Genomic DNA, 9,991 nt, shown 5'->3' on the forward strand with positions numbered 1-9,991 from the left:
TGTGTGTTTTAAGCTAGTTGTTTTCCCTGCTTATCATACAACGCTACAGTGGGCCACATGTGCCCACGTGTGCTCTATATGTTCCGTAAATTAGCTTTCATTCGTCCTGAGCCTGAGCAGAGCACGTAGGTTTATGGCCAGATCGAAGAGGATAAAAACACACACATTTAAACAATACTATACTTAGTGAACGTAAGCTACGCACGCATGTATTGCAAATATGGGCAAAATACGCGCAACTGTAATTCATTGTAATCCCAGTGCTGTTTAAGGATTGCCGCAGTAGAAGGTAGAGGATTCTTCCGTTCACCCGTTTCCAGTTATGATCTATGTTGCACTCTCGACGCGTCGTTGACGCATAATATGCATGTTTCCGCCTATCGACGTGTGATGAACGATCCTTGCTCACCCCGGTATCAAAGGCTAGTTTTGATCAAATTCAAATTCGAGTTGACAAAGGTTGTGTACATATAAGAGATACATATTAGCGTAATCGATTTGTGATGCAGAATATTGCACAAGATTGGGCAGAACACGCCGGATCGTATCCTCGTATAGGTGCAATAAGTGAGGCAAATGCTAATCCAGAAATGTTCCAACGCAGTAGAGAATCGATGATCGCCAATACGTTCTGCTGCACGTACCGCATCCCCACATACCAACTATATGTAGCCGCAGTGTTTCCATCGATTGGGAAATGGCAAACAAATGGTAGACGACATCTCATTGCTGAATCTGGTGTTCAGGCAATCGGGACGCTTTGAAAAAGTAACACAAAAAAACGATTGACGAAGGCAAAAATAAAGGTGTAACAAAATGTTCAGGGGAGCACACGAAACATCTTTGTACACATGCTGACACATAAAACATCCCTGTCCTCTAGCATCCTTCTTGTGTAAAATGATCCGAAACTATGCGCTATGATTCTATTTGGTTGTTAAATTTATTTAACGGAAAACGACATGAATGGTTTCTTAGTTTCTAAGACCGGATACTTCTTCGTTACGGTTCACCTGGTTAAATCCCGTACCGGCATCTCCCGATGCAGCCCCGTTGCTGCCAGCAAGCAGTTCGTTTTCAATATTCGCCAGCGCGTTCTGGTACTCCGTGATTTGCAGTGCTTCCCATTCTGCCTTAAATGCTGCTTTGGGATCCTGAGGCATGGCTACGGCAGCGCCGGACATTTGATCTTGCATGGATTGAGTCTGATCGGCAGCTGGAACGGACAAGATGACGATAGTTAACAAATTGTATCGTTGTCATGGAATCAATCCGCTTACCGTTGTTCTCTCCCAAAACGAGTGTGTAGATGCTGCGCAGACCGAACACGTTCAAGAAGTACCACGAAGCGGACGATACCCAGGCGGCATCCAAGGAGGCCAGCTCGATGCCTCTTTGCAGCATCGGTTTGAATCGCAGCGTGAGTGGGAACGGCACCTTTGTCGTCACGAATCCGGAGAACATCCAGTTAATCCATCCACCGATTACGATCATTGGCAGCACGTTGATAAAGTTTCCCTTCACAAGATCCGAGAGCATTGCGGTAGAGTTGGGGCTCGGTGGAGCGCGCTTCTGGGTTTTGAAGTATCCCGTCTCCTCGTTGTTAAAATAGTGCCGCCGCATGGCGAAAGACTGCTGGGTAAGATACTTTCCGTTCTCACGGAGCAATCGGGCCCGAATCATCGCCTGGCTGTCCTGGATCTGGGTAAGTTCCGCCTTTTTCTGGGAGGTGATCAGAATCGAGAAGTAGTGCCGGATGATTCCCACCAGAAACGTGATTACCACGATGGGTAAGAACACCCAGCCTCGGATATTCGGATCGATCAGCAGTTCCGCCATGGCTAGGAACGAGAGTATCCGATAATTATTGAGCTGAAAACCACAGAAAAGGCACCGAAACCACCGGACCAAAGGCAAACCAACTTTTCTCCCTCCCTCTCCCTATGACAGACCGATTGACGTTTCAACTGTCACGAATGCGACCGAAAAGCCAAAAAATGGGTAAAAAGCGTTGTAAAATATTTAAAGCGTTAATTTATTGAGCATCGTCTGCACTGCCGTTGGAGTCGTCGACGCGGGCTCGGTTCTTCATGAGAAAATTCGCTAGGTATTGCACCGGATCCTGGGGCCGTTCCTTCGCCAGCAGCTTCAATCCTTGCAGCAGGATCGGGTTTACGGTTTGGTCCAAATATTGCCTCGTCGGGAGTGATTGCAGGTCTCCGCGTGCTGCCGCTTTCCGTCCGCTATCTGTGGTGCCGAGTTTATTCTCTTTTTCCATACTGCTGCGCCGTTTAATTTACTTTTCCCTTTATTCAGAGAGGGTCGCGATGACGAAGGATTTGAGACGCGCGAATTGTTTTTGGGAAATCAATGGTCGAGCAGATCGAGTAGACCCTGCTCGATGGCGCCTACTTCGATTTGTTTGTAAACAAACGAAACAAACGAAAAAAGGATAAAAAGGATAATTCAGGGCTGGTTCCGGATCGCCGGAAAATGATAAAGTAACGAAGCAGAACGGAAAAAAGCTGTCGATAATGGTAAGTGAAGAATGTTTTACTGTGAGTCTGCTATGCATAATTCTTTGTCCACGTTTCGCAGGAACCCGTTGCACCGGTCACTGAAGAGCAATCAACCGCAAAGGTGTGCAACTTTTGCAATAAAACTTTCAAATTCAATGCAACATTACGGCAGCACGAGAAGATCCACTACGGGATAAAACAGTTCGAATGCGCTGTGTGCCAGCGACGGTTCTTGCACAAAGGAACTCTAAAATGCCACCTGCGGATGCATACGGGAGAAACGCCGTACAAATGCCCCCACTGTCCAAAGTCTTTTCGGGGACAAACGGCACTAAATTGCCACGTTTTTCGGCACACCAAAACGGGAGTGCAGTGCCCCGAATGCGGGAAAGTTTTCGCCACACGGTCCATCGTTAAACAACACCTTCAGCAAGTTCACACCGCCCAGCGGCCTCATGTTTGTAACGTCTGTGGGATTACCTACAAATACCTGAAAACTCTGAGGTTGCACCTTCGCACGCACGAAAAACGTGTTTGTCCAGAGTGCGACATGGTGTTCCACAGTGTTTATGCCATGCGGAAACATCGGAAAAGCCATACGAAAGAAACCTGGCCCTTCCGGTGTACGTTCTGTGGGCGTCGGTTTGAAAAACAAGTTGAATTAAAATCACATGGCAAGCTGCGTGGACGGCCTTTTCAGTGCACTCTCTGTTGCCATAGCTTCAACGAACGGATATTTTTGACGAACCATGAACGCCGAAACCATTGGAAACAGTTGGGTATAGAACGATTGAAAATGAGACAATCAAGGTGTGCTGGGAACCAAATAGGGCCGGTTATCGGAACCAGCAACTGCGAAGCAGAAAGACAATCATCACCAGAACTGGGTTCAGTTGCGTGTCGGAGCAAAACAGATTTTAATATTCCACTGAGTGAAATAGTCACTGATATGCAGAACGAAGCAGCAAACTTAGCAGAGGTAAGAAAGCCATCACACTCAGAATTTTCTTACCACATCTTCCGTTTCAAATTTGTAGAACGTTGCGGGAACTTCTTCAAACGAGGAAACGCTCACAGTAATGTACAATGTAATTGTTGAAAGCGAAACACCGGAAAATGATTCTTCTGTTCATGAAATCACCTCAGTTGCAACCGCCGTTCTTTTTCCTAATACATCGAGTAATGCAATATCTAGTGATGATAGTAGCCAGCAAATATGTGTGATCGATCGTGGTCGATCTCAATCGAAGACGCAACAGGAGGTAGTCACCCCAAAGTGGGTTGATCTTCATGTATCATTTATGCATTTTTCCCTTTCCCAGGTAATGTGCGAAACTTGTGGCAAGCTGTACTCATCGGCGGCAACTCTCGCCGTTCATCGTACCAACCACCATCAGGCAAAACGATTTTCCTGTACCCAGTGCGAGCGATCCTTCGGTTACCGATGCCATCTAGATCAACACTTCCAAAGGCAACATCGGCAGGAACAACTGGCGTGTAAATTGTGTGCGAAAACTTTTAAATATGCCCAGGATTTACATGTCCACATGAAACATCACCAGGATGCCAAACCGTACAAGTGCGACCAATGTACCTCTACGTTTCGGTTTCCCAGTGCCCTCAGGAGTCACCTCATCCTGCACAAGACGGATCGGCCGTTCCGGTGCGAAGAATGTGGAAAGTCATTTCGCTACGATAACAGCTTGCGTGTCCATCGGCGATTACATGCGGATGCGAAACAGTACGAGTGTGAAATTTGCCATCACAAGTTTTTCACAAAGCATGTGATGGTGAGGCACATGAAGGTGCATGCGCGACAAAAAGGTCTAAATTGTGAAATTTGCCAGACCGTGTTTTACAAGAAAAGAGATTTGATAATCCACCAAACCAAAGAGCATAGCAGTGCCGTGCCAATATACGGCTGCGACATTTGTGGGAAGGAGTTTGTGAAGAAATGCAATCTCCAGATGCATTCCTACTTACACGAGGAGGTGCTTCGATTCGTTTGCATGTTTTGCAACCAAGGCTTCAAACAATATTCCGGACTTAGAAATCATACTCTACGCGCTCACCCTCAAAGTGCACAAAAGGAAATCGAGGAAAAGCCAGCTGAATAAACGCTCCTTGTTATTTTTCAAAATCTGCTATTCCATTTTGTTATACGGAATGAAAAGTTCTTATGGAAGTGTTATACGCATGCTTTGTTTTCCAAAATGTCACGCAAAAATGTAAACAAACGTGTCGCAGGTCAGCTCGTTCGTGGTTTGCCGGAAATTAAGGCCTAAAAAATGCCTAAAATATTCACTCCAACGAACCAGATACGGCTCACGAATGTGGCCGTAGTGCGGATGAAGAAGAACGGTAAACGGTTTGAGATTGCGTGCTACAAAAACAAGGTCCTCTCGTGGCGCGCCGGAGCGGAGAAGGATCTGGACGAGGTGCTCCAAACGGTGGCCGTGTTTCACAACGTTTCGAAAGGTGAAGTGGCCAAAAAGGAAGAGCTCGCGAAGGCGTTCGGCAAGGATGATGTGACGGAAATATGCAAGGAAATCCTGGCCAAAGGCGAACTGCAGGTGTCGGAGAAGGAACGGCAGGATCAGTTGGAATCGATGTTTAAGGAAATCGCCACCACCGTCGCCGATAAATGTGTCAACCCGGAAACGAAACGACCCTATCCCGTGTCCATTATAGAGAAGTCCATGAAAGACATTCACTACTCCATTAAGCCGCATCGGAACGCCAAGCAGCAGGCGCTGGATGTGATCCGGCTACTGAAGGAAACTATTCCAGTGGAGCGTGCGAAAATGCGTTTGAAATTAACGCTACCGGCCAAGGAAGCGCGAAAGCTGAAGGAGCGCATCCTGAAACTCAGCTCAACGGTAACGGAAAACGAAGAATGGCAAGGCGAGCTGCTAGTGTTGACGTGCCTGATCGATCCGGGACATTTCCGGGAGATGGATGAAATCATACGCGTCGATTCGAAAGGATCGGGCACACTTGAAGTGTTGAATTTGAAGGAAATCAAAGAAGGCGAAGAGGTGCTGGAGTGAGGTGGGGAAGTGTTATGGAAAATACAAAGATATTTTAATAAATATTTATATTGTTCCTCTATTTACGCACAAAACCAAAACGTTTTTCATTGACCCAGTAGGGGCTCACTAATACTTTTGAACAGGTGGATTAGTAGCAACAACGGGTTAACCAGCACGCTAAATTGAACGCACCAATAATATTTAGCAGCGTACAAATCAATCTGCGATACACTTTTCCTTCTTTCATATGTTGCTCAGATGACGAAAAAGAACGAAAAGATAAACTCAAAATAAAGAAAATTTAATCTCAAAGCAAGAGAATGTGAAATACGCACTGATTTATGTTGGATTGCTCTATTTACATGACTTTTTCTAACAACTCGCAGTGATTCTCTTTGGAAGGTTTTGAAGAACGGTTACTTATCTCATTAGTGGCTCGAAAATTCGCTAAGTAACTCGGTATACATTCTGGTAAAAATTCGCAATCTCAATGTTTCGGGCAACATTTTCAAAATGCCAACCTTTAAAAAAAGGAAAAAGTAAAGCGATTATTTAGAGTTGATAAAAAGAAAAACCGTAACGGAACGTACCTGTATTCCGTGGGACCAGTGACCGCATGTCGTGCTAACCTTGCCAAGCGTGTAGCCCGCGTATCTTATGAAATCATTAACTTTCAACAACCGGCGTGAAAGGGGAGCCTGAGACCCCTCGGCGGGTGCCAGATACTCCGTCATGCTGGTATGAACGAACCCTGGTGACACTGTTTGGCATTCGATGCCGTGCGGCTTCAGTTCCTCGCCCAGTGCATGGGAAAAGCTGGTCATGTAAGCCTTCGTTGCAGCGTACACGTTTAGATAAGGTGTGGGGGCTAGTGCCGCCATGGATGAAATGTTAACGATAAGGCCCCGTCGGTTTCGTTTCATTTTGGGGATCACAATATTGCAGAGTAACGTTGCGGCTCCAACATTAATATTGATAAGATTCCAAAGCAGCGACTTTTCCATCCTCTCCAACAAGATCGGCTTTTCGTTTATAACTCCAACATTATTAACTTGAAAGAGAAGAAAAATCAAAAACCTTAATCCACAGCAATAATTCGGGCATTTTACCAATCACTTACCGAGAATGCCTATATCGAATGGGGCCAGTTCCTTCTCCAGTTGGGGGAAAATCTGTTCTCCCTTCGAGAAATCGGCTACAGCAAATCGGCACTCCGTGCCATACTTTTCGGTGATTTCCTTAGCCACGTTCGAGAGTTTCGTCGCATTCCGTGCTACCAGAAGTACCTTCATACCTTTCTGGGCCAAGTAGTGCGCATAAGCTTTACCGATTCCATCCGAGCCACCCGTGATAACTGCCCACTCTCCATACTTTTGCACCAAACTATCCTGGCGAGTCACTTTGAACTTGTGGATTAGCAGCACCACCGGATTGCGTAGGTTCTCGTACAGCCAGCTCACTACACTCAACGCACCGATAACAGTTAACAGCGTCACAATCATCGTTGTTCTCGCGCGCCGCGAGCGCCTGCTTTGACCTCCGTTAGCTTGTACGAATGAATAACGAATCCGACGTCGCGTGGATGCGTCCGTACCCCAAATGCCCTACTGACCATGCTGATGATATAACGGCACAATCGCCAGCAAACGTGGTGTGCGTACGAAGCGTGGTCCAGTGTTTGTAGCACACGTGTGAGTTGTTGTCTTCGACCGACCGGCAGAACATATGCGAGGCCATAAACCGAAGGCAAGCATTCGAGCATCCGTTGCATGAGGTATTGGTGACCTTCGCGACGCTCGCACGAGGATGAGTCTACAAATTCTCGTCAATTAACAAAAAAAGGCGTACTCGAAATCAATTCAGTCGTCTATTTCATAACTTTACAGAGCCAGATTCTTTTGGCATAATGGACGGAAGATTAAATTAAGTCATTGCTCTGAACAAAATCATCAGTGGAGTTCGTTAACCTCTAACTGTCGCTTCCAGTGCTGGCTTAAATGAATTGCCACTAAGTAAATTAGCGAAGGTCCGGCGTTTTTTGTGACTCCCGTTGGTGCCTTCGTGGAAGGGGCGTTTTTTTCACTCTCTGCTCAGCTTCATTTTAATACTAAGATAAAGTCGTGTTAGCGCAATTATACGCACTTCAAACCGGATTCGTAACTGTCCGTGAAAATGGCATGACACCTACCACTGGCCGGTACCTCGTACCACGCACCTACGCTGGCAAGGACCAAATGTACTTGTTACATTCAAACGAGAAAAAAATTGGGGGGGAAAAATGCAAAACATTAAAGGTTTGTCCCGTTCCGTGCGAATCGCGAAAAAAGGATACCGAAAGAAACCGCAACCGGATGAATCTGCCGGCATCTGTCCTTACATATTGTTTTGGGGAAAGGGAAAAGCGCGAAAGAGAAAAGGTGCAAAAGCTAATGGTGAGGAGGGCACACAGCTGTGGTCAACGGCTGGACATCTAGCTGGAGCGCTCGCTGGTCGCGTGTTGAACCATATTGTTGCGGCTTTGCTCTGGATGTTGATTCTTTTTTACTCTCTTTTTTATTTTAATTTACAGCTCCAAGCACTGCGCGATGACCGTAAGTAAACCGCAACTGTGGTAATCCTCTGCTGGTGAGGGCGCTCGACCAACAATATTCTGTCTTCGGCATATCTGGTGCTACAATTGACCGGGCAAAAGGTTATAAAAGACACCGACAGCGACCGCTTGGTGGTAATTCTTCACGTGAACGTTATAAACTCGACAAGAAATATGTTTTATCATACCATTCACCAAACAGAACGAGTTTTGGAAATCTCTATCGAAGAAAAACTAAGAAAAGGCTTCTAGAAGAATTGCTTTGCCATTGCCTAGCAACGATACATGGAATCTGTCGCATTCTTGAACATTCAGAGTTCTAGTGAAAAATGATCGAATATCGAATTACAGGCTACAAGGCCAAGGTATAGCACACTGCAAAGCAATTTAAGTCACTAGAAAGAAAGCTGTAAGAGATTCAACTAAATTCTTCTAGATAAGACACAGTCCCGAGGCAATAAAACCGCGGGAAAAGAAAACCGTAATGGATAGCCTAGCACATTTGCCTGGCAGCAATCTAATTAATCAAGAGCTAAACTCCGCGCAGCAATTTAGAAGACGAACTTGTGTAGCAAAGTTTTGTGGCGTATTTTATGCGCGGAGCACAGCCGATGTATCAAATTATGCAAATATGTACTAGGACGAGCACCGGGCACGGTGCTGTCTGTTTCAAATGGCGGCTCATTACAGTGAAGCCATCCACGTCACCATTCCTACGGAAGCTTCCAACTTTTCTAGATGAGTTTGAGCAACCGCATGTGCTGTTAAGGTATTCAAAAATCGTTCCATAAAATGTATCAATTCGTAGAATCAGTTTAAAATTTATAAATTTCGCAAGTTTACGTCACGACAATTAACGGCAGAAGATTTATGGTTGGCACGTTGGTGAAGCTGAAACTCTAAATCACGCATAATGTATATGAGCACATTGCTACACGTTTAGGTAGCGCGGTTACCATGGCGATAAAAGAAAATTTCTTCTCAGAAAATGAGAGAACACCTTCTTCCTTCCGCCATAGTAGAAAAGGGTTTTCCACGATGTTTTCATCACGCTCTGAGAGGCGAGAGAGAGAGAGCCCCGAGAGGAAGCGTGGGGTGAGAGGATGAAGAAAAAGAAGGAGTCCTAAAGTGCGAGGGAGGATGGAGGAGATCGAGGTTGCTGTGCAAACGAACATAAGCGGCAGAACATAAGAGCCTGGCATGGCCGACATGAAAAAATCCTTTTTAAGAAAAGGGAGCGAGAGCGAGAACGCTAGAAAGGATTTATCCTTTTTCTTCCTCCCGAGAAGGGCGAGAGGAGGTCGTGGAAGCAGGCAAGAGTTAATATGCAAATGCGAAATAATATCAAGGGTGATAAAAGAAACCCATGGGGATGAGTGATGCCCATGTCGTCCCTTTGCCACTCAAGCAATTCGCTTCCTCAGCCAGCGTAACGATAATGCATCAGGACACTCCGCGGCATACTATGACCGTATGGATTTTTCTTTTACTTCGCCAGGGCGTCGTCATGACGAATACACGACTACGCAGGAACGAATAGTTAGGAGAACGTTTTTCCACATTTTTTTCTCGCTTTTCCGCCAGAAAGGACGCTTCTGTCGTCCTCCGCCCCCTCGCGAGGCGTTTTATTTCCTTCTTTTCCTTTCTGGCATACAACTCTCTCTCTCTTTCCTTCTTTATCAGCGCTCTATTGCCTGGCGGGTTACCAACACTATTCGCAGTGGCAATAGAAGAAGCCGCGCCTGTTTCCAAGTGGAGCGCCTGATGGATCTGGCGGATTTTTTGCTCCCGAATCTCCCGCTGGTTGGCTATGATTCGACAAAACGTGTCTTGCGCCTTGAGCAGTTGGT

General features: G+C 46.0%; 5 protein-coding genes across 5 annotated transcripts; 2 read left to right on the forward strand and 3 right to left on the reverse strand.

Annotated features, from left to right (window-relative positions):
• Window positions 1-924: 924 nt before the first annotated feature.
• Window positions 925-1,945, reverse strand: LOC126571884 (ER membrane protein complex subunit 3). The gene is made up of 2 exons (XM_050230756.1): window positions 1,281-1,945; window positions 925-1,216 (listed from the first exon to the last, which is right to left on the reverse strand). The coding sequence occupies exons 1-2, from the start codon at window positions 1,837-1,839 to the stop codon at window positions 975-977; spliced, it is 801 nt and encodes a 266-aa protein (XP_050086713.1). The 5' UTR covers window positions 1,840-1,945; the 3' UTR covers window positions 925-974.
• Window positions 1,946-2,017: 72 nt separating this feature from the next.
• Window positions 2,018-2,362, reverse strand: LOC126571892 (protein dpy-30 homolog). Its single transcript, XM_050230775.1, has one exon. It carries the CDS (start codon window positions 2,276-2,278, stop codon window positions 2,036-2,038), a length of 243 nt encoding a protein of 80 aa, XP_050086732.1. The 5' UTR covers window positions 2,279-2,362; the 3' UTR covers window positions 2,018-2,035.
• LOC126571876 (zinc finger protein ZFP2-like) lies at window positions 2,322-4,636 on the forward strand. The gene is made up of 4 exons (XM_050230740.1): window positions 2,322-2,537; window positions 2,599-3,498; window positions 3,557-3,781; window positions 3,842-4,636. Exons 1-4 carry the CDS (start codon window positions 2,535-2,537, stop codon window positions 4,634-4,636), a joined length of 1,923 nt encoding a protein of 640 aa, XP_050086697.1. The 5' UTR covers window positions 2,322-2,534.
• Window positions 4,637-4,752: 116 nt separating this feature from the next.
• LOC126571885 (ribosome maturation protein SBDS) lies at window positions 4,753-5,630 on the forward strand. Its single transcript, XM_050230757.1, has one exon. It carries the CDS (start codon window positions 4,808-4,810, stop codon window positions 5,567-5,569), a length of 762 nt encoding a protein of 253 aa, XP_050086714.1. The 5' UTR covers window positions 4,753-4,807; the 3' UTR covers window positions 5,570-5,630.
• Window positions 5,631-5,634: 4 nt separating this feature from the next.
• LOC126571883 (inactive hydroxysteroid dehydrogenase-like protein 1) lies at window positions 5,635-7,087 on the reverse strand. Its single transcript, XM_050230754.1, has 3 exons — window positions 6,672-7,087; window positions 6,142-6,602; window positions 5,635-6,072 (listed from the first exon to the last, which is right to left on the reverse strand). The coding sequence occupies exons 1-3, from the start codon at window positions 7,051-7,053 to the stop codon at window positions 5,980-5,982; spliced, it is 936 nt and encodes a 311-aa protein (XP_050086711.1). The 5' UTR covers window positions 7,054-7,087; the 3' UTR covers window positions 5,635-5,979.
• Window positions 7,088-9,991: the final 2,904 nt, after the last annotated feature.

The sequence above is a fragment of the Anopheles aquasalis genome, chromosome 2 (assembly GCF_943734665.1).
Source record: "Anopheles aquasalis chromosome 2, idAnoAquaMG_Q_19, whole genome shotgun sequence".
Classification (NCBI taxonomy): Eukaryota; Metazoa; Arthropoda; class Insecta; order Diptera; family Culicidae; genus Anopheles; species Anopheles aquasalis.